The sequence below is a fragment of the Oncorhynchus tshawytscha genome, linkage group LG01 (assembly GCF_018296145.1).
Source record: "Oncorhynchus tshawytscha isolate Ot180627B linkage group LG01, Otsh_v2.0, whole genome shotgun sequence".
NCBI classification, from domain to species: Eukaryota; Metazoa; Chordata; class Actinopteri; order Salmoniformes; family Salmonidae; genus Oncorhynchus; species Oncorhynchus tshawytscha.
Genome location: NC_056429.1, coordinates 29,134,241 through 29,158,581, shown reverse-complemented (window position 1 = coordinate 29,158,581; position 24,341 = coordinate 29,134,241). Strand labels below are relative to the sequence as shown.

At 45.0% G+C, this 24,341-nt stretch overlaps 1 protein-coding gene across 1 annotated transcript in view; it reads right to left on the bottom strand.

The window, feature by feature from the left end:
- LOC112248990 (E3 ubiquitin-protein ligase SH3RF1-like) overlaps positions 1–21,664 on the bottom strand; it is a 56,632-nt gene extending 34,968 nt beyond the window's left edge. The window contains exons 1-2 of the mRNA XM_024418499.2: positions 21,337–21,664; positions 19,737–20,261 (exon numbers count right to left, since the gene is read on the bottom strand). Of these exons, the coding sequence (XP_024274267.2) occupies positions 19,737–20,111 (375 nt within the window). The 5' untranslated portion in view covers positions 20,112–20,261; positions 21,337–21,664. The remainder of the gene's footprint in view (positions 1–19,736; positions 20,262–21,336) is intronic.
- Between the last annotated feature and the right edge of the window lie 2,677 nt (positions 21,665–24,341).

Below are 24,341 nucleotides of genomic sequence, written 5' to 3'. Positions count from 1 at the left end.
CACCTGGAATGTGACATCAGACTTCAACACTGTTCACCACTGTGCACTGACCGCATCGGCATGGTTACAGAGCAGAGAGACGTGTGTGTGATTTTATATCAGCCATGAGCGCACCACAATGACGACATTCAAATCCACTGGATCAGTGTGGGAGTCACCCAAATAAACAAACAGCACTAAAGAAAATGGACATCCTTATCTCCGGGGCTCCCAAAGTAGGTCGGTCAGCCCGCCACGGAGGAAGATGTGTGACATTACTTAGGTGTGCCCAGGTAGATTGTTTCTAGTCCGGGTAGCGGGAGAGAGCAAGAGAGCATGTGTGTGTGAAACAGAATAACCAACAAGTAGAGCCTTCCCTCGGTCCTCAACAGCGCTCCTTTTTTCTATTCAAACCAACTTGAATAATTTTTTAAAAATCACACACTGTCAGCAGGAGAGGCCCCACACATGAGTGAGAACACTTGATATCTCCTTCACTGTCTCCCTCATACAGGATGTTCACACACACACACACACACACGTTTCATCTCCGTGGCTCTGTGGGAAACAGATTCAGTATCGAAGAATCATATGACTGTAGTGGTATGCGCTGAGAGAACTGGTGGGAGGTGATCAAATGATGCAACAATTGGCTGATGAAGAGCAGCTGAGATCCACTGGTTTCCATTCACAGCGGTATCCAATGGTATCCCCTCTCTCCATACTCAGAGCACTGGATGTGAATAAATACGATCTATTCTAGGAGACACAAGGCATCAGTAACAAGTATCAGACAGGCCAAGGGTCAGCTCTCCAGTGGGACCAGCAGAGAAACGGTCTGGTAAAGTTAAAACATACTGCAGTGGGTGTGTGTGACAAGGCGCCGAAAGGAGACAGGTCAGAGGTTAAGAGAGTAGCCTTCTAAATTACACATTCCCCTTCGCCAACATCAACCTGAAACCCAGAGCTCCCACCAGCAGCAGCTTCATAGGGCCCTCTCTATCACTCAATCACCGCTTCAGTAACAGACAATATACACTGACCATTATACCCACTTCTAACAATCTCCCATACCCACACAGTTCCCCAGGCTCTTAAGCTCTGTGCTTCTCACCAAGGGCTTTGATTCCTGACCCTCAGAAGAGAAGTGTTTCTATGGCCACCCACCCACTGACAGACAGAGAGAGAAAGGGGAGAGAGATGGCTGTACTGTAATCCCATTCCTATAGTCCTTGTTATAGCCCATATACATAATCATCCATAAGCACATCAAGCCCTACCATATCCCCTGGTCTCAGTGCCTGGCTGGCTCCCCCGTGCCCCTCTGATGGGGAGAGGGATGTCACTCAGGAGACAAATGCAGATTAACTGTGCCCCTGGGCCCCATAGCACCAACTGGAAACTTTATCGGCACACTGCAGATAAACAAACACAGGGCTCTGATTTCCCTTGCAAGGAAAGGGATCTGAAAGGAGAGTCAGAGAAAAGTGAGTGGAGGGGGTAGAGGAAGCCTGCATGTGTGACTGCCTTACTTCTAGGGCTGAGCGATATAATCCAATTCATTTGAATGCATGTTTTTGCTCGATATTCCAAATGCCTGTATCGCAAGCATCCCGTTTTTATTTTTTTAATATATTTTTTTACACGAGCGGGTGTCTTTTTGGTCTCGTCTCTTTCACTCTTCTGTGCAGTGCGCACCTTCCCATCTACACCAGAGATGTGTAATGACAAGATGCACATCTCCACCCTAACAATGGGAGTCGTTGGCCCAAAGGCGGGCGACAAGTTTAGGTCCAAAATAACCCCATAGAAACACATCAGGGTTATTTTGGACTGTTTTTAGCGCAATTGAAACCTCTCGCGTCGCCTCTTCCTCTATGGTTTACACACACACCAAGTCCCTCCCTCTGCCACTCACGTCAACAAAGGTGAGATATCACATATGAATCTGACAAGCGGTTTCAACACGCTACTTGCATTTGAGGTTTGGTCCAACAGAATGGGACACATGGAGACATTATTTTACGGTAATAGAGGACAACATAACCTTTCTAACGATACCCTTTTCATGTCTCGACTATTCAAAATTGCGAGCAGAGCGGACACTACTAAAACGTGTGTATCAATTAACATAGATTCTGGGAAATTAATGCTCAGTTCGACCGGCGCGGCATTGCGAGTAGCATTTTAACCAAAGACTGTTATACTAGCTGCCCAGTCTGTTTTATAAAATGTGCAGTAAGCATAAAACAATTCCATAAGGAATAGGAAACTCGTTCCCATTCTGAGAAATAAGGTAGGCCACTTGATTTCATCATCTGAACAAAGTGGACAGGCTAGCACGCTGTTCAAACAGTTGGAGACGGACAGAAGGGTGTGTTCATAACAATTCAACTGTTCTACCTTGTTAGCTAGCAAGTAGATCCAAGTTGGCTAAACTTGAAAAATAAAGATTACCTGCCTACTTCCTCACTAGCTCGTGGACTTGTGCTTAAGAGATTGTTAATGAGACCGGTGTTACGTTTCCACAATACTTGCTACAAGAAGTTCGTCATTATTAGTGAATGTGCATTATGCATGGTTCTGATAAAAAAAATTGAACAAAAAAGGAATTTTAATAGGACAGACTTGAGAGATCAGTGATTGCAAAAGAAAAGCAGGTTGGACTATTTTGATTAAAAACATTATTGGGTGTTATGGTTGTGGAAGGCTTCTATTTAGCCTAGGTATATCTTCACAAGCCTTGAATTCATCCGACTACTGCTGACTGGTCTAGATATCGAGAATCGCCCATAGGTTTGAAAGAAAATTAGTTATGATTTGTAGGCCATATCACCCAGCTCTACCTCCTTCCTATCTCTCTTTTCAGAAGATGGACCACACATCTGTATGCAAAACCTCAGAGGTGAGGCACACACACCATCCACAGTGGGAGTAATGGGTCAGAGGTCAATCAAATGAAAAAGAAACTCCCACCAAATCATGACTCAGCCCTGGGGATGGGAACTGGACACTTAACATGACGGCCAGCCAATGGTCAACCAATCACAGACCAATAACACCAAAGTCAGAGGTCAAGCTGCTCTGCTAAAGCTGTGGAGTTACAGGGCCAGAGGCACTAGAGGAATTGAGATGGAGCACCACTATGTGATTGATTTCAAACATCTTTTTTTAATTTTTTTTAAATTTACCTTTATTTAACCAGGCAAGTCAGTTAAGAACAAATTCTTATTTTCAATGATGGCCTAGGAACAGTGGGTTAACTGCCTGTTCAGGGGCAGAACGACAGATTTGTACCTTGTCAGCTCGGGGGTTTGAACTTGCAACCTTCCGGTTACTAGTCCAACGCTCTAACCACTAGGCTACCCTGCCGCAGTCAAACATTAATTTAACTGACTGAAACAACCAAAGTTCAGGGTGAATATGGGGTTATGATCCACTAGGGTTGCAAAATCCCAGGAACTTCCAATAACGTCCATGGTTTTCCCAAATCCTGGTTTAAGATTTCACAGTAGGCTTGGACGATTTATACCATATACCATTTATAACATATACTCGGAGAGGGGGTGTGTTGGGGGCAGCTATGCCACTGCTTTTAACTATAAGAAATCTAAGATGTGCCAAATAAATGATATCCAGCTCAGGACTCCAGCTTTGCATTTGGTTTGCTAACTTGTTAATTAAGTGGCTAGATGTCAATATCAAGCTTCTTGGTTACAGCAGAGACATTCTAGTCGGAGTACAAGTCTCATTCGCTAACATTCCACTCCTTGTATCCTGACCGGTTGCATCACTGCCTGGTACGGCAATTGCTCGGCCTCCGACTGCAAGGCACTTGAGGGTAGTGCATACGGCCCAGTACATCACTGAGGCAAAGCGGCCTGCCATCCAGGACCTCTACACCAGGCGGTGTTAGAGGAAGGCCCCAAAAATGGTCAAAGGCCCCAGCCACCCCAGTCATAGACTGTTCTCTCTACTACCACATGGCAAGTGGTATCGGAGTGCCAAGTCTAGGACAGAAAGGCTTCTGAACAGTTTTTACCCCCAAGACATAAGACTCCTGAACAGGTAACCAAATGGTTACCCAGACTATTTGCATTGTGTGCCCCCCCCAACCTCTCTTTTATACTGCTGCTACTCTCTGTTTATCTTATATGCATAGTCACTTTAACTATAACTTCATGTACATACTAGAGGTTGACCGATTATGATTTTAACGCCGATACCAATTATTGGAGGACCAAAAAAGACGATACCGATTAAAATTGGCAGATTATTTATTTATTTGTAATAATGACAATTACAACAATACTGAATTAACACTTATTTTAACTTAATATAATACATCAATAAAATCAATTTAGCCTCAAGTAAATAATGAAACATGTTCAATTTGGTTTATATAATGCAAAAACAAAGTGTTGGAGAAGAAAGTAAAAGTGCAGTATGTGCCATGTAAGAAAGCTAACGTTTAAGTTCCTTGCTCAGAACATGAGAACATATGAAAGCTGGTGGTTCCTTTTAACATGAGTCTTCAATATTCCCAGGTAAGAAGTTTTAGGTCGTAATTATAGGACTATTTTCTTCTATATCATTTGTATTTCATTAACCTTTGCCTATTGGATGTTCTTATAGGCACTATAGTATTGCCAGTGTAACAGTATAGCTTCAGTCCCTCTCCTCGCTCCTCCCTGGGCTCGAACCAGCAACACAACGACAACAGCCACCATCGAAGTAGTGTTACCCATGCAGAGCAAGGGGAACAACTACTTGAAGGCTCAGAGTGAGTGATGTTTGAAATGCTATTAGCACACGCTAACTAGCCAGCCATTTCACTTTGGTTACACCAGCCTCATCTCGGGAGTTGATAGGCTTGAAATCTTAATACCTCTTGATTCTAGCCATCCCGGATCCGGGATCGTGAATACAGCCTCAAGCTCATTACCATAACGCAACGTTAACTATTCATGAAAATCGCAAATGAAATGAAATTAATATGCTAGCTCTCAAGCTTAGCCTTTTGTTAACAACACTGTCATCTCAGATTTTCAAAATATGCTTCTCAACCATAGCAAAACAAGCATTTGTGTAACAGCTAGCGTAGCTAGCGTAGCATTTAGCATTAGCATCAGCAGGCAACATTTTCACAAAAACCAGAAAAGCATTCAAATAAATCATTTAACTTCAGATGTTTTCAATGAGGAGACTCTCAGTTAGATAGCAAATGCTCAGTTTTTCCTGAAAGATTATTTGTTGAGGAGAAATCGCTCCGTTTGGTGCGTCACGTTTGGCTACCAAAAAAAAATGAAAATTCAGTCATCAAAACGCCGAACTTTTTTCCAAATGAACTCCATAATATCGACTGAAACATGGTAAACGTTGTTTAGAATCAATCCTCAAGGTGTTTTTCACATATCTCTTCATGATATATCGTTCGTGGAAGCCTCCTCTCTCTCCTCTCAATCACTGGATGACTGCGTGCAGCTTGTAGATTACGCACCAATTTAGACAAAGGACACCGGGCGGACCCCTGGTAAATGTAGTCTCTTATGGCCAATCTTCCAATGACATGCCTACAAATACGTCACAATGCTGCAGAAGACTTGGAGAAACGACAGAAAGGGCAGGCTCAGTCCTGGCGCATTCACAGCCATATAAGGAGACAATGGAAAACAGAGTGTCAAATTCTGCTCATTTCCTGTTTGAAGTTTCATCTTGGTTTCGCCTGTAGCATGAGTTCTGTGGCACTCACAGATAATCTTTGCAGTTTTGGAAATGTCAGTGTTTTCTTTCCAAAGCTGTCAATTATATGCATAGTCGAGCATCTTTTCGTGACAAAATATTGCGCTTAAAACGGGCACGTTTTTCTTATCCATAAATTAAAAGAGCGCCCCCTATATCAAAGAAGTTAAACAGCGCAATGCTTGACGCACAACAAAGAGCTGCTGGAAAAACGCACAAAAGTGCTGTTTGAATGAATGTTTACGTGCCTGCTTCTGCCTACCACAGCTCAGTCAGATACTTGTATGCTCAGTCAGATTATATGCAACGCAGGACACGCTAGATAATATCTAGTAAAATCATCAACCATGTGTAGTTAATTAGTGATTATGATTGATTGTTTTTTATAAGATAAGTTTAATGCTAGCTAGCAACTTACCTTGGCTTACTGCATTCGCTTAACAGGCAGTCACCTTGTGGAGTGCAACGGAGAGAGAGGCAGGTCGTTATTGCGTTGGACTAGTTAACTGTAATGTAACAAGATTGGATCCCCCGAGCTGACAAGGTGAAAATCTGTCGTTCTGCCCCTGAATGAGGCAGTTAGCCTAGGAACGGTGGGTTGTAATTGAAAATGTGTTCTTAAATGACTTGCCTAGTTAAATTTTAAAAAAGGTATAAAATATATTTAAAAATAAAATAAAATTTTTTAAAAAATTGGCAAATCGGTGCCCAAAAATACCGATTTCCAATTATGAAAACTCGAAATCGGTCCTAAAGAATCGGCCGATCCGCTTAATCAGTCGACCTCTAGTACATACTACCTAAATTGGCCCCGACCAACAAGTGCTCCCGCACATTGGCTTACCGGGCTGTCTGCATTGTGTCCCACCACCCCCTCTTTTTACGCTTCTGCTACTCTCTGTTCATCATATATGCATAGTCACGTTAACAATACCTATATGTACATACTACCGCAATAAGCCTGACTAACAGGTATATATATATATAGCCTTGCTACTGTTATTTTCAAATGTCTTTTTACTGTTGTTTTATTTCTTTACTTACCTACACACACTTTTTTTCCCCCGCACCATTGGTTAGAGCCTGTAAGTAAGCATTTCACTGTAAGTATTCGGCACACGTGACAAACTTTGATTTGATATTGCCAAAGACAGGCCTTTCTGCCATCTTCAAAAATTAATTATATCATTAATGAGAGAGGAGAACCGAGGAGTTGATCCTGATTCGATTTAACCCTCACAGCCATCCTCCAATCACAGCAGAACACGTTGGTATCCCGTTGCTCAGCAACCGTTTGTTTGTCCAGACGAAACCAGTCTGCCCAAAGCTGCTAGCTCACATGCTGCAAATCCCAATCACAAAACCTCTGCTTTGATTTTAAGCCTCACAATAGAGCAACGTGCCTAGTTAGCTGCACGTTGAGACTGCCGAAAGGCCAGACTCTTTGGCAATGAGATTGGGTGGCAAGGAGCGGAATGTTAGCTAAGACTGGTACCCAGACTAGAGAGAGATATATATATATAGCGCCCCTTGTGGGCACTTCCGGTAATACCGTATACCCTGGTATGGTACAGAAATGGTATGAAAATCTGGATACCGCCCATCTCCAATTCCCAGAATCAAGAGGGAATAAACCAGGAAGACGGGAATCCTCCAACCAGGATTTCTGGACAACCAGGGAATTTCTTGGAAGTTCCCGGAACTTTGCAACCCTATGATCAACCAAAGGCTGCATAGCCAGGTGCCTGCTGTTGTGTGTTTGAGACACTTGTGCCATGAGTTTGTTAGTATAGAAAAATCAGGAAGTCTCTGTGGCCGGACCACACACAGTCACTCTGGAGACCCAGTAGATGGAAAAGAGAGTTTGGTTGGTCATCACAGGTGTGTGTCAGCACTGCATTAAAATAGAGGTCAGACAACCCCCCCAACCTCATACTGAAAGAGCTGTTGGGGGTATGGGGCGCATGTGGATGGGGGCAAGTGTGTGTGTGGGGGGGGCTGGGGTTGGCGAATGCTGAGTTTAGGCCACCCAGAGTCTAGTGCTTACACAGGGACCAACATTCCTACCACACCTTCACAGACAACAGAACAAACACATACACACTGAATTGGAACTGATTACAGTCTAAAATTACAGTTGTTTTAGTAATGCCAATAATTAGAAGAAAAATTTCCCTTTAAGCCTTACATTACATTGGAATACGTGATGAAAGTAAAGATGGCTGACTCATCCCCCCCATAAATATGAGAGTGTCAGTCTGTCAGGACAGGAGGCAGATGCTGCAGGTGACTCTGCCCTGGGGGCAACAGCTGCTGCAGGTGACTCTGCCCTGGGGGCAACAGCTGCTGCAGGTGACTCTGCCCTGGGGGCCAGCTCTGCAGGTGTCTGCCCTGGGGGCCAGCTGCTGCAGGTGACTCTGCCCTGGGGGCCAGCTCCCAGGTTCTGCCCCTGGGGGCCTCCCTGTCCCCCCTCCCATTCTGCCCGTCTGCCTCCCTGCCCCCCCCCCATTCTGCCCGTCTGCCTCCCCCCCCCCCTCCAGCCCGTCTGTCTCCCCTCCCCCTCCAGCCTCCCCGCCTCCCCTCCCCCTCCCCTCCAGCCTCCCGCCCGCCTGCCTGATTCTCAACAGACACTGCTAAAGCCTAATTAATGTACAGCCACCGTATATCATACCAGAGCATAGCCTAAAGATCAAACAGCTACCAAACTTCACTAGACAGACACAGAAAACCACACACACACGAACAACAAGAAGCTGAGTGTGTGAGCTTGCTGTTTGGACGAGACCAGACAGGCCCAGTGTTTAAGAAAACAGAGATGTTGACCACCTGTGGCATTCCATACACACACACTAAGCTCTGTCTGAACACACGCACAGCTTCTCAGGTCTGTCTGGGGAGGCAGATAAACAGATCAGACATACATTAACACAGACCTACATACACCTTACATTTCTGAGCTGAAAACATTCTTTGAATGATGCAAACCCCTGAGGGACAGTCATTCCCATAGCATAGCCAGCATGGGCAACATGTACACCCAGACATAATGCCCTGATTCCGAGCGTACATATACAGTGAAGTGTTTGCTAGTTCCAGAATGTGAGCAGTGCTGTCTTACAGGCCAATCAATCCCAGTCTAATTCCATGAACCCTTTAACATGGAGAGAGAGACGGGCTACAGCCAAGAGGAGAGGGAGAAGGGGGGGTGGGCAGAAGACGCCACTTAGCAGAAAGGATGGGCACCCCAGAGACGTGAAAGAAGAGGTGATGGTTTCACGAAGGACATTAGGTGGATAATCAAAACCTCAGACAATAATACTACCTGCTCCCTCTGGACTGCCATGGGAAATACAGAGAAGAGAGATAGGCAATGTGGGAGAAGTGAGAAGGAAGGAGAGAGAAAGACAGAGGGAAAAGTATAGGGCATGTTCATCTGTTCCCAGAGGAGGTGTAAGTATGTGTTTGCCAGTGTGTGGGCAGAGTGAGGGTGTAATGAGGTGGTTCCATCACACAAGCCGAAGTGAGCCAGACAGCCAGCAGAGAACACCGGCAACAACAATATGACGTCATCAAAGAGGGCCAACAGCAGCGGGACTCAGACGCAAGGAGGAGCACTGGAATTGAATGAGACACTTATACCAGGACAAAGAGGTAAACAACATTATTACTCACTATTAACAAAAAACAGGTACAAACAAAAAGATAAAAAGCACTTATTTCCCTGACTGATCAAAACTCCTTCACCTCTCTGCAGCAGACATATGGTGAGCAATATTTGGAACATCAAATCTCGTTCACTCATGGCTCCCTCGTCTCTCTGCAGCAGACATATGGTGAGCAATATGTTTGGAACATCAAATCACAATGGAGAATGGCAATACAGTAGAATTGTGAGAATCGTAATACATATCGTATCGGCACCTAACTATCGTGATAATAGGTCCCCGGCAATTAACAGCCCTGGAAAGAGAGGGAAGCAGCCACGAGTTCTACGAACGCATCATTACTACAGAGGAAACAATGGCCTAATTCTAGCCCCGAGCTTCAGCTAGACAGGATACTGCTGCATCTCTCCCCTCAACGCACACACGCTAGCGTGCCCACACGACAGAAGGTCGTCCTCCGGCGTCGCTAAATCAACATTTGCCGTCGAGCAGGATGTCAGATAACCCAGCGCGTACATTTTGTAGAGGTTTCACACAAAGCTAACGTCCCATCAAAAGTGGCAATGTGATAATGACACCAGCTGTGGAACAATTTCAGATCCAGGTACACTGATTCATTCTACTAAATCAGTTCAGTTTGAAGACACTTGGCCAATCGTCCACACATCTATAGCAATCCATTGCTGACAAAATATTCTGTTTTAAAACAAGCCTGAGCTTTCAGTAGATTAACAATCTCTCGAAGACTCAAATGCAAATTAAAGACATCCAGGGGGAGGGACCTCTCCCCGTGTTAATGAGCAGGTTATTTTCATCCGTCTCTGCTGGCTCCGACCCCACACAGCCATGACCCCTGAGCCTGACCTGACTTCCACTTACAACGGCTTTTACCCACATCACATGATAATGATCATCTCATCCAAACCTGTGGGAGGATGGAAAACTACTGTGTTGTTCTAGTATGACTCAACAACAAAGCAAGGAGGACAAAACATCCCAGTAATCGGAGAGCCATAGAGCTAACCTGACTCATCAGTGATGAGGTCCCCTCCACAGTCACACAGCCTTTCCCTAAGGCTGCCTGCTCCGCTCCTTTATTCCCCATTATTCAGAGTCATGCCAGGGCAACGGTGTCACACCACTGGTGACTTCTGTTACATTGTGACAGGCCAGGGTCAAGGAAGGGGAGGGACCATTGACCCTTTTACAATTAACACCTTTCCCATAGCATTCCTTCCTTACCCTTTGTCTGCCAATGGCAGCACTCCCCCCCAAAAAAAAACACAGCCCCCTCTCCCCAAGTCCCTCCTGACACCCATGTCAGTCAGTCAGATCAGAGGAACGCAGAAACAAATCCCTGTTATGCATCTGTCGGTCAGGCTCCGCCCCCTCTCCCCTCAGGTCCATTCTCTGGGCCAGATAAGAATTAGAGGGGCAGGCAGGGCTGTACAGGAGCGCCAAGCTGAAGGGGCCAGTTCAAAGAATGAGAAACTCACAACAACAACTGAAGGAGAGACCGAGTCCAATAGGAGAGAGGGCGTCAGTGTGGTGTGGTGGAGGACCGAGTCCAATAGGAGAGAGGGCGTCAGTGTGGTGTGGTGGAGGACCGAGTCCAATAGGAGAGAGGGCGTCAGTGTGGTGTGGTGGAGGACCGAGTCCAATAGGAGAGAGGGCGTCAGTGTGGTGTGGTGGAGGACCGAGTCCAATAGGAGAGAGGGCGTCAGTGTGGTGTGGTGGAGGACCGAGTCCAATAGAAGAGAGGGAGCGAGGGAGTCACTGGTGTGGTGGAGGACCGAGTCCAATAGGAGAGAGGGAGCCAGTGTGGTGTGGTGGAGGACAGAGTCCAATAGGAGAGAGGGAGTCAGTGTGGTGTGGTGGAGGACAGAGTCCAATAGGAGAGGGGGAGTCAGTGTGGTGTGGTGGAGGACCGAGTCCAATAGGAGAGAGGGAGTCAGTGTGGTGTGGTGGAGGACCGAGTCCAATAGGAGAGAGGGCGTCAGTGTGGTGTGGTGGAGGACCGAGTCCAATAGGAGAGAGGGCGTCAGTGTGGTGTGGTGGAGGACCGAGTCCAATAGGAGAGAGGGCGTCAGTGTGGTGTGGTGGAGGACCGAGTCCAATAGGAGAGAGGGCGTCAGTGTGGTGTGGTGGAGGACCGAGTCCAATAGGAGAGAGGGCGTCAGTGTGGTGTGGTGGAGGACCGAGTCCAATAGGAGAGAGGGCGTCAGTGTGGTGTGGTGGAGGACCGAGTCCAATAGGAGAGAGGGCGTCAGTGTGGTGTGGTGGAGGACCGAGTCCAATAGGAGAGAGGGCGTCAGTGTGGTGTGGTGGAGGACCGAGTCCAATAGGAGAGAGGGCGTCAGTGTGGTGTGGTGGAGGACCGAGTCCAATAGGAGAGAGGGCGTCAGTGTGGTGTGGTGGAGGACCGAGTCCAATAGGAGAGAGGGCGTCAGTGTGGTGTGGTGGAGGACCGAGTCCAATAGGAGAGAGGGCGCCAGTGTGGTGTGGTGGAGGACCGAGTCCAATAGGAGAGAGGGCGTCAGTGTGGTGTGGTGGAGGACCGAGTCCAATAGGAGAGAGGGCGCCAGTGTGGTGTGGTGGAGGACCGAGTCCAATAGGAGAGAGGGCGCCAGTGTGGTGTGGTGGAGGACCGAGTCCAATAGGAGAGGGGCGCCAGTGTGGTGTGGTGGAGGACCGAGTCCAATAGGAGAGAGGGCGCCAGTGTGGTGTGGTGGAGGACCGAGTCCAATAGGAGAGAGGGCGCCAGTGTGGTGTGGTGGAGGACCGAGTCCAATAGGAGAGGGGGCATCAGTGTGGTGTGGTGGAGGACCGAGTCCAATAGGAGAGAGGGCGTCAGTGTGGTGTGGTGGAGGACCGAGTCCAATAGGAGAGAGGGCGTCAGTGTGGTGTGGTGGAGGACCGAGTCCAATAGGAGAGAGGGGGAGGAGTGTGGTGTGGTGGAGGACCGAGTCCAATAGAAGAGAGGGAGCGAGGGAGTCACTGGTGTGGTGGAGGACCGAGTCCAATAGGAGAGAGGGAGCCCGTGTGGTGTGGTGGAGGACCGAGTCCAATAGGAGAGAGGGAGTCAGTGTGGTGTGGTGGAGGACAGAGTCCAATAGGAGAGGGGGAGTCAGTGTGGTGTGGTGGAGGACCGAGTCCAATAGGAGAGAGGGCGTCAGTGTGGTGTGGTGGAGGACCGAGTCCAATAGGAGAGAGGGCGTCAGTGTGGTGTGGTGGAGGACCGAGTCCAATAGGAGAGAGGGCGTCAGTGTGGTGTGGTGGAGGACCGAGTCCAATAGGAGAGAGGGCGTCAGTGTGGTGTGGTGGAGGACCGAGTCCAATAGGAGAGAGGGCGTCAGTGTGGTGTGGTGGAGGACCGAGTCCAATAGGAGAGAGGGAGTCAGTGTGGTGTGGTGGAGGACCGAGTCCAATAGAAGAGAGGGAGCGAGGGAGTCACTGGTGTGGTGGAGGACCGAGTCCAATAGGAGAGAGGGAGCCCGTGTGGTGTGGTGGAGGACCGAGTCCAATAGGAGAGAGGGCGTCAGTGTGGTGTCGTGGAGGACCGAGTCCAATAGGAGAGAGGGAGCCCGTGTGGTGTGGTGGAGGATGGAGTTCAATATGAGGAGAACCAAGTGGGGGCAGCGAGGCGAAGGGTCCCTGAGGAGTCGACCAGCACTCCTTGACTCACTGGGCTGGGAGGGAGGGATAAAACCGTTCTAGCACCCAGCCAGGCTTTGATCTCTGCCTTTCATGTTTTGACATATTCCACCTGCATTACCCTCCCCTCTCCCATTCAGCTCTCCCTCTCTCTACAGTAAGATGCCTTGGGAGGGAGCAGAACAGACAGAACAAAGACAACATGCTACAGGAGAGAAATTATGCTTGAAAGTGCTTTGAAGACACTTGGTAATGCGCACATTGCCTTCGGGAAAGTATTCAGACCTAGACTTTTCACACTTTTTTTCATTACAGCCTTATTCTAAAATTGATTAAATAAAAAATCCTCAGCAATCTACACACAATACCCCATAATGACAAAGCAAAACAGAAGTACCTTATTTACATAAATATTCAGACAATTTGCTATTAGACTTGAAATTGAGCTCAGGTGCATCCTGTTTCCATTGATCATCCTTGAGATGTTTCTACAACTTCATACAAATTCAACTGATTGGACATGATTTGGAAAGGCACACACCTGTCTATATAAAGGTTCCACAGTTGACAGTGCATTTCAGAGCAATTACCAAGCCATGAGGTCAAAGGAATTGTCCGTAGAGCTCCGAGACAGGAATGTGTCGAGGCACAGATCTGGGGAAGGTTACCAACAAATGTCTGCAGCATTGAATGTCCAAGAACAGAGTGGCCTCCATCATTCTTAAAATGTAGGAAGATTGGAACCACCAAGACTCTTCATAGAGCTGGCCGCCCAGCCAAAGAAAGCAGTAGGGGGAGAAGGGCCTTGGTCAGAGAGGTGACCAAGAACCCGATGGTCACGTTGACAGAGCTCCAGAGTTCCTCTGTGGAGATGGGAGAACCTTCCAGAAGGACAACCATCTCTACAGCACCTCACCAATCAGGCCTTTATGGTAGAGGGGCCAGACGGAAGCCTGAATGCCAGAATTATGCTGTGGGGATGTCTTGCAGCGGTAGGGACTGGGAGACTAGTCAGGATTGAGGCAAAGATGAACAGAGAAAATTACAGAGAGTTCCTTGATGAGAACCTGCTCCAGAGCTCTCAGGACCTCAGACTGGGGCGAACGTTCACCTTCCAACAGGACAACAACCCTAAGCACACAGCCAAGACAATGCAGGTGTGGCTTCAGGACAAGTCTCAATGTCCTTAAGTGGTCCAACCAAAGCCCCAACTCAAACAGCCCTGGAGAGACCAGAAAATAGCTGTGCAGCAACACTCCCCATCCAACCTGACAGAGCTTGAGAGGATCTGCAGAGAAGAATGGGAGAAACTCCCCAAATACAGGTTTGTCAAGCTTGTAGCGTCATACCCAAGAAGAGTTGAGGCTGTAATCGCTTCAACAAAATACTGAGTAAAGGGTCTGAATACTTATGTAATAAAGTATTAGCAAACATTTGAAAGAACCTGTTTTTACTTTGCTATTACAAATTTAAATCCATTCTAGAATAAGGCTATAACCTTACAAAATGTGGAAAAGGCGAAGGAGTCTGGATCATTTCCCAGTATTGTGTAATGTGTGGGTGTGCGTGCGTGCGTTCATGTGTCATGCGGTTGTTTAGGCTAAACATGATAGCTCAGGGCATTGCGAGTTCCATCCCCTTACTGAGGGGGATCATATAAACCTCAAAAGGACCATATAATGGAGCAGTCACAAGTATGACTAGCTCTTATCTCCAATAAACAGGCTTTTCAGAATAGAGGGAAGTTCCAACAGGCCCAGCTTGAAATGGGCTGACTTTTGAAGTGATACTACAGTAAATGAGGCAGCTCAACCAGCATTAGGTAGTTTCACCCAGAGGAGAATGGATCTCTATACCTGAACGGTTAAAACAGACACAGTAACACAACATTCCACTGACCACATACAACCTGTCTATTGACCCAGCTTCTTCCTGGAGTATTATTGAATAAGGTACAATACACCAAACACAACTTGTCAATACCTAAATACTGAGTGAAGCCAGCTCATACAATACCTAGGCTAAACATTACAGATTGTCTGTTACAGTACATGCAGTAATCTTATGTTGCATCACTGGTAGGCCATTTCATATGACATGAGTGACAGAATGCCGTGCCAGTAACATGGTCCTTAACATTTTACCAGATTATTACATTTAAAAAGAAAAGAATCCTAGTTTTTGTTGGCGGGGGAGAAAGAGCAGATGACATGCCAACTACAGTGCCTTCAGAAAGTATTCATACCCCTTGACTTATTCCACATTTTGTTGTGTTACAGCCTGAATTCAAAATTAAAATAGATTTCTTTCTCACCCATCTACACACAACACCCCATAATGACAAAATGTATATTTTATATTTGTATTCACACCCGAGTCAATACTTTGTAGAAGCACCTTCGGCGGCGATTACAGCTGAGAGTTTCTGGGTCCCTAAGAGCTTTCCACACCTGTGTCATGATGCTGGCCTCTTTGGGTATAGCAAACCCATCCCCCTCTCCTCCTTCAACTAGGTTGCTGTGGTCAGAGAGACGTCGTAAATTCCTGAGAATCTCCTCATGGACACAGAGTAGAGAGAGAGTAAACTTTCATAGAGGACAAAGGAAATCCTTCCACCTCACAGAACTTGAGGTACGAACAAATTTCATGTTCCGGAGAAAGTGTAAAAGATCGGTGAAGAATCCAGCTACGAACTGGTCCGTTTGTCACAACTTGGGAAGCTCATGGGAGACGGTGTGGCAACATTACCATAACACTGTTTATATAATAGCCTCATATGAGGTTTACATCTAATTGTTGTAGAAGATGAATGATTGAGTACGATACTGTTTGTGTAATGATTGTGGACTGTTTAATGAAGAAAAATACAATTCCCTTTTGATTTGAACTAAATCAGAGGACCGCCCCTGAGCCCAGTTAGGGTCAGACATCCTGGGACAGCCCTCTTCGGCCCTTCCAAATAAAACCCCACTCGGGTTTTCGATCAGCAGACCGAGCTTACCTCAATTACGAGATGGCTAAAGGTTGCAGACCATGTTTTTCTCCATTAGGAGGGGAACAAAGGTTGTAGACATTTGCTGAATCTTTTAACCATACCACGTGGTTAAACTTTTAGACTATCGATACTGACAGAATAAGAACAAGTCTTTGATATTGATTACTAGTCTGCAGCTAGGAATTTGTCATCATTGAACGCAAAGAACGACAACCACCGAAAAATCCATTCTATAACGAATGTCACTCTGAACAATCCCCTCTAACCACAGCTGAGAGAGAGAGGGAGAGACTGACAATTCTACAAAAAAAATGAACTTTTCACCAGCGATCAAGACGACACTGAGCGTAAATATATATATATTGATTGCAATTGTTCCCGACTGAGTGAGCGTTCATGTGCAAAGGATTAGCATTTCAATTGTTATAGTTATCACTTTGTAGTGACTTCTTAATCGACCCCCACTTCCCCTTTTTGTCGAACAAGCCGCCATGCCGGTTTAGCCCACTAGGGCGCATCTTCCTATCATTACATTTACCTTGTTTGTATGTTTATGCATTTCTGTGAATTACTTAGTTATAATTAAATGATTGAAGACAATTGATGTATGGATGACTCTTAGTGAAGACTGGGTTTGTGCAGATAAGCAACAATTTACGACATTTGGAATGAGACTAACGTGAGGTAAAGTAAATAATTCATTAATTCGAAGACTAATTGATCAGATAAAATATCTGAAAAGTTATTTTAAGAAATTATTAACTTTGTAATCTGGTGCCCAGACTTCCTAGTTAATTAGTTACGTGATCGTGTAGTAACTAATTACAGAGAATCTTTGATAAAAACTATCAAGTCTTCAGTTAATGATAGTAAAGACACGACACCTGGATTGTGCAAATTAGCCCATTACAAAAAAGATAACTCACAAAAAAGTTTCTCAAATTTGTTTACATCCCTGTGATGAGCATTTCTCCTTTGCCAAGGTAATCCATCCACCTGACAGGTGGGGCATATCAAGAAGTGGATTAAATGATCATTACACAGGTGCATCTTGTGCTGGTGACAATAAAATGATACTAAAATGTGCAGTTGTGTCATACAACAATGCCACAGATGTCTCAAGTTGAGAGTGCAATTGGCATGCTGACTGCAGAAATGACCACAAGAGCAGTTGCCAAAGAATGTAATGTTAATTTATCTACCATAAGCCGCCTACAACATTGTTTTAGAGAATTTGGCAGTACGTCCAACTGGCCTCACAATCGCAGACCACGTGTATAGCGTTGTGTGGGGGCGAGCGGTTTGCTGATGTCAACGGTGTGAACAGAGTGCCCCATGGTGCAGTGGAGTTATGGCATGGGCAGGCATAAGATAAGGACAACAAACACAAATGCTTTTTATCAGTGGCTATTTGAATGCACAGCGATACTGTGAAGAGATCCTGAGGCCCATTGTCATGCCATTCATCCACCACCATCACCTCATGTTTCAGCATGATAATGCACAGCCCATGTCACAAGGACCTGTACACAATTCCTGGAAGATGAAAATGTACCAATTATTCCATGGCCTGCATGCTCACCAGACATGTCACCCGTTGAGCATGTTTGGGATGCTCTGGATCGACAAGTACAACAGCATGTTCCAGTTCCCGCCAATATCCAGCAGCTTTGTACAGCCATTAAAGAGTGGGACAACATTCCACAATCAACAGCAAACTACGCGAAGTAGACGTGTCACGCTACATGAGGCAAATGGTGGTCACACCAGAGACTGACTAGTTCTGATCCATGCCCCTACTTTATATTTTATTTTTAAAAAGGTATCTGTGACCAATAATCTATAGATTAGGGCCTAATTAAATGCATTTCAATTGACCAATTTCCTTATATGAGCTGTAACTAAGTAAAATCTTTTAAATTGTCGCATGTTGCGTTTATATTTTGGGTCAGTATAGATTTAAGTCAAAACAATAACTCGGCCAGTCATGAACATTCACGGTCTTCTTGGTAAACAACTCCAGTGTAGATTTGGCCTTGTTTTTTAGGTTGTGTTTATGCTGAAATGTGAATTCCTCTCCCAGTGTCTGGGGGAATGCAGACTGAACCAGGTTTTCCTCTAGGATTTTGCCTGCGCTTAGCTCCATTAGTTATTTTGTATCCTGAAAATACATTCCCCCAGTCCTTAATGATTAAAAGCATACCCATAACATGATGCAGCCACCACTATGCTTGAAAATATGAGGAGTGGTACTCAGTAATGTAGTGTGTTGGAATTACCCCAAACATAACACTGTAATCAGAACAAAAAGTAACTGTAGAGGCTTCTTATTCCTTTGTCAATTAGGTCAGTATTCTAGAGTAACTATAATGGTGTTGACCCATCCTCAGTTCTCCTATCACAGCCATTAAACTATGTGACTGTTTTAAAAAGACACCATTGGCCTCGAGGTGAAATCCCTGGGCAGTTTCCTTCCTCTCTGGCAACTGAGATAGGAAGGATGCCTGCATCTTTGTAGTGACTGGGTTTGACACACCATCCAAAGTGTAATTAAAGGGATATTCAATGTTTGCCTTTTTCTTTACCCATCTACCAATAGGTGCCCTTCTATGCAAGGCATTGGAAAACCTACCTGGTCTATGTGGTTGAATCGGTGTTTGAAATGCACTGCTCGACTGAAGGACCTTACAGAGAATTGTATGTGTGGGGTACAGAGATGAGGTACTCATAAAATATATAAAACATTCACACAGAGTGAGTCCATGCAACTTATGTGACTTGTTAAGCAAATGTTAATTCCTGAACTTATTTATGCTTGCCATAACAAAAGGGGTTGAATACTTGACTCAAGACATCTCAGCTTTTCATTTGTAAAAATGGTTAAAAAAACAATTCCACTTTGACATTATGGGGTAGTGTGTAGGCAAGTGACAATCTAAATGTATCTATTTCAAATTCAGGATGTAACACAACAAAATGTGGAAAAGGTCAAGGGGTGTGAATACCATCTGAAGGCACCATCTGAAAAGAACATCATGGACTGGTTTCATGTTACATATGATCCCAAATATCCACCTAACATAACCAAACACGTCAACCAGTCTTCTCCCTGTGGCCCCTAAGGAGAAGAGGAAAGAACATAATTCTGCTTACTCTCGTCAGTGGAGACGGTTTCTCTCAGCTGCATAACTTGGCCTTCAGAGCACCAAGCTGGTTGTCGGAGACCTAATAGGATTCTAGCACTTACCTCTGGCTCTGCATCATCCTTGATGACTATCTCTCTGTGCTGCATAGTAACTGTCAGTCCTAACAAACACCTGCATCACCTTCATTCCAAAATCCTCACTACAACATGGACCTGACACACATATGTTCCAATCAAACGAATGGTTCAACAACAGTTCAATATGAACCTCATGACACCATTGTACTTAGCAGCCAGGAGAACGGAAACATTTGTTGGCTCAACTGTCATCTGCTCAGTAGTCCCTGTTGTATTCAGCACTGGGCTGTTAGTCAGCTGGCCAGCTGTAGGATCACTATGATAACTGTTCATCTGGGCCAAAGATTAGAGCCAACATGCTGCTATTTAATCCCTGCAGATTTGCTCTGATTTGTTTCAGCCCTGGCTCAAACTATGAGAAACCACATACATGCTCACTCATCCATATTTAACAACCCCCTGAAAGTGGACTACTTACCCTCACTGGGGTGCTCTTTGCCTGGCCTCTCTGGGGCTGTGCTCCCGGAGTGCCTGAGTCTCTGGGCCCGTTGCCCTGCATCCTGACTCCAGCTGTGCCGTTGGTGCAGACTCCAGCTACAGGGCCCGCCCTGCGGGGTCTCTGTTTGATGCCGTCCAACAGCCGAACCAGGAGGATATTACTGGGCAGCTCGTCCACAGCACACTCCACCAGCGTACGGCACTCTGGGCATCGCAGCTCTGCCCGGGAGCTCAGGATGCCCTGAAGGCAGCGCCTGCAGAAGGTGTGCTGGCAAGGGAGGACCTTGGCTGTGGCATCCAGCCGCTCCAAACACACTGGGCATTCCAGCAAGTCCAACAGCACTGATTCATCCATGCTTTCTGCCTCCACCTCTGAGCTTTGTTTCTACTTCAGTGGGACAAGCATGATGGTAGTGTTGGTTGGGGGTTGTGTTTAGGAAGCCATTTCCATCCTGAATGTCACGTCACTCCCATGCCGCAGCTATGGCCATAGCGCCTGCAGCAGCTGTAGTATGGGGTAAATCCTTTGTTATTCCACATATAAAAAGATTACATGGCAACAGTCTGATTCCTGCATATAACGGGATACTATTATGCTAGGTATTGCTACTATAATGTACGGAATGTAGCAAAGGTCAAGACTGTTATATTCCGTAGTTCTCTGTCATCATGCCAGTCACATCCAAAGGTAAAAGGAACAGAGAATGCCTTCACCTCGTCTTCTAAAGTGGCACAGATACGTTCGATCGCATTGTCCCCATTTATACCAGTCAATCCTACCTGATAAAATATTTTTCCCAACAGAACATTTACCGTTTGTTGACTGGAGAATGCAACATAAAATATTAATTTGGGATTATGTCATTTAATTCACAGACGTGCATTATTAGATTAAAGACCATTTGAAACCCTGGTGAGAGATGTTGACACGTTCTAGCGGTGCGATTACATACAATACAACCGCGCAAAACTCAAACTTGTGTGCATTTCTGTGTCCAGAACTAACCGGGAGGAAAGCGTATCTGTGCCAATGAATGTTATAAGAAAGTGCTTGATGACCATAATCCCTGACTGTAACAAACTACATAGGTACATTTGGAAGAAATATAATGACCTTGTGCGACACAATACGACCACTTCGTAGAACGCAAGATTTGGGAGCAGAATGGTTACGTTATGAAAAGGACGTCCACAACAAATTACTTTTTGAAAATCATCCATTTATTGCATAACTTTGCTACAATGTCACACAGTACGAAAAAGAGAGAGACACATTAGTTAAAGGCACAACTAGCTAAGTGTCGGTCATAAGAAAAAAGTTAAGTGCGTCCCATAGGATTATGTATGATATCCGAGGTTAGCTTGTTGGCTACTTGTCTGGCTAACTAGGTTAGTTTGTTGAGAAACAACAGTGTCAAAACGAGGGAGGGATTTTAAAGTTATCTGTAGCTGTGTGATTACTAGTTATTCGTGTGTAAACCAATACAAATGATTCAATAATGCCATTGAATCACCTACCATTTTGTGTATTATATGTTTGAAGTTAGAAAAACAATCGCCCTTGAAAACATAAATCTTACCTCAAAGTCGGGCCTCTTCCACCTCTCCTCTCCAAACAATTTCTCTCTCCGACTTGGATAGCGAATGAGCGATTTGGGAAATAGCCTATTTGGCGGGTAATATAGTTTTCACCCTCTATTCTGCTCCACGGAGAGAAAACCTTTACACGACATTTTATTCTGCACTGTCCTAGTCCAAGAGAGCATGTATCTAAACCGGGAAATTCACGGTTTGGGAAAGACCGACGGGAGTAACAAACTCCAGCTGCCGTATCCGATTCCGAACCCCATGATGAATTAGATTGATTCTATGGAAGACGCCGAAGCTACTTCACCGAGGCGGGAGGGCGAGATGGGATGTCAGTCAATATGTAACAGTCTATTTCACACATACTCTAAATATGTTTAACAATACTGACTGTGATATTATTTATTCAATTCATGAAACAATTTACATTTTGTCGATAATTCATCCTGATTTGGCTACTGTATTTGAAACCCCTAGCGGACAACCCTTCTTTGTAATACTGTTAGATTGTTATGGACGCCCGCAACAATAATAATCCCTATGGTAGACGGAGGTAGTAGTGAAACCTTCCCATGGAAGAGAATCATGTATTTGAGGAGATCAAAAAATAACCAACAATTCACAAAAAAAGTCTATTTTTTGCTTCCCGCTCAGAACAACCACTATAACATCTGTATTATCCACATGACGGATCAAAGGTTAGATTTGTGTCAGCTTGCAGAAAGTAAGTGCACATGGTGCAAGTATGGTGGAAAAAATATATCATGGCATTGTGGTTCTTTATCTCAGTACCATTACTCACCCCCTTATCTTCCTCCATTCCGACACCACGGCACTGCCCTGCATTCCAAGTTCAGCCCTAAACTTCCCTGCGATATTGATCAAAGTAGCCTACTTCATGTCGTAAAGGGATCAATGATTGGTGTATGCCATTCTTCACTGGAATGTTAATATAAATGTATCATATGTGAATATTGTTAAGATGTGTAACAGGCTGATATAGAGAGGATATGCCAGACACTGAGATAGATCTCTTTCCCATCCCTGACTCCATTCCTCTTCCACTGAGAATCAGAGCAACCCTTCATTTACACCTCCATTTGTCTGCAGTAGACAACATCTTTCCACATGTGTTTGTCTCTAGTAAACAGTGTGTTTATGTGTGAGAGAGAAAGAGAGTGAGATGAAACCCTTTCAGAGAGTGCTGATCTTGTTAATAGAATCCATCAGGGACTGCCATTTCCCCGACAAGTCCCATAACCTGAGGGTCTTATGGGTCTTCCTATAAATTAAGGGGCCAATGTCTGACATCAGGGTCAACATTTAAAAATGGTTTGAGATACATTTAAATATGATTTTCTTCCAACTTCACATGCGTAGTTACAGGAATAAAAGTATAGGTAGGCACAATGAGAGCATAACTCAACCTAGCAACAACAAAACATTTACAGGTCATTCAAAATGTCATAAGAAACATGAAAACTGCATGTTTCTTTGTCATGCCTAGTTGCCAGGTCTTTTTATGTTTTAGTCAACTTCTCTATCATTTATAGCCATGCTAAACATTCCTGAAGAATAAAAAAGACAAACAACAGCATTTCTATATGTTTTAATAGTTTATAAGAATATAATATAATACAATGGGTTAAGTAAACAAAATCATAGACAATAATAATAATAATAATGGAAAGTTTTAAATTCCTCGGTGTACATATCACCGACAAACTGAAATGGTCCACGCACACAGACCGTATGGTGAAGAAGGCGCAACAGCGCCTCTTCAACCTCAGGAGGCTGAACAAATGTGGCATGTCACCAAAAACCCTCACTAACTTTTACAGGTGCACAATTGAGAGAATCCCGTCGGCTGTATCACCGCCTGATACGGTAACTGCACCGCCCACAACCGCAGGGCTCTCCAGAGGGTGATTCGGTCTGCACAACGCATCACAGGGGGCAAACTACCTGCCCCCCAGGACATCTACAACACCCGATGTCACAGGAAGGAAAAAGAGATAATCAAGGACAATAACCACCTGAGCCACTACCTGTTCACCCTGCTTCCATCCAGAAGGCGAGGTCAGTACAGGTGCATCAAAGCTGGGACAGATAGACTGAAAAACAGCTTCTATCTCAAGGCCATTAGATTGTTTAACAGCCACCACTAGCACAGAGAGGTGTCTGCCTACCTACAGACTTGATATCATTGGCCACTTTAATAAACGGAACACTGGTCACTTTAATAATACCACTTTAAGAATATTTACATATCTCCCATTACTCATCTTATATGTATATACTGTATCCTTCACTATCTATTATTTATTTTCTATTGCATCTTAGCAGCTCTGTCACTGCTCATCCATATATTTTATTCTTATATATTCTCATCCCATTCCTTTACTAGATTGGGTGTATTAGGTTAAGTTGTGGAATTGTTGGATATTACCTGTTAGATACTGCTCCACTGTCGGATCTAGAAGCATAAGCAATTCGCAACACTCACAATAACATCTGCTAACCATGTATATGTGACCAATAAAATTTGATTTGATTTGATCTGATTAATAACCAATAATGAAATCATTAAAATCAGTAAAATCTTCAAGCATTGTGTGTGTGAGTGTATCTGAAAACTAGACGTAAAATTATTGCTTCCTCTGTCCTTGTTTCCTCCACTTCTTGCCTCTAATTGAAAGTGCATTGTTGCTTGAGGGGAGGAACCTTCACTCCTTTCCCCCAGTGTGCTTTGAGAGGGAGGGGAGGAATGGGGGGAAACAAGGGGAGACTCTCAATTGCATTTAATTGATTCCTCACGTCCTCTCCTCGCTTCCTTCTCATAACCTATTGGATAAGAAGTTGAGAGGGGAAGAATCTCTGACCTTCTCATTCAATGGGTTTTGAGAAGGAGACGAAGAGAGAGTGTCACGACTCCTACCGAAGGTGGCTCCCCTTCCCGTTCGGGTGGCGCTCGGCGGTCGTCGTCACCGGCCTACTA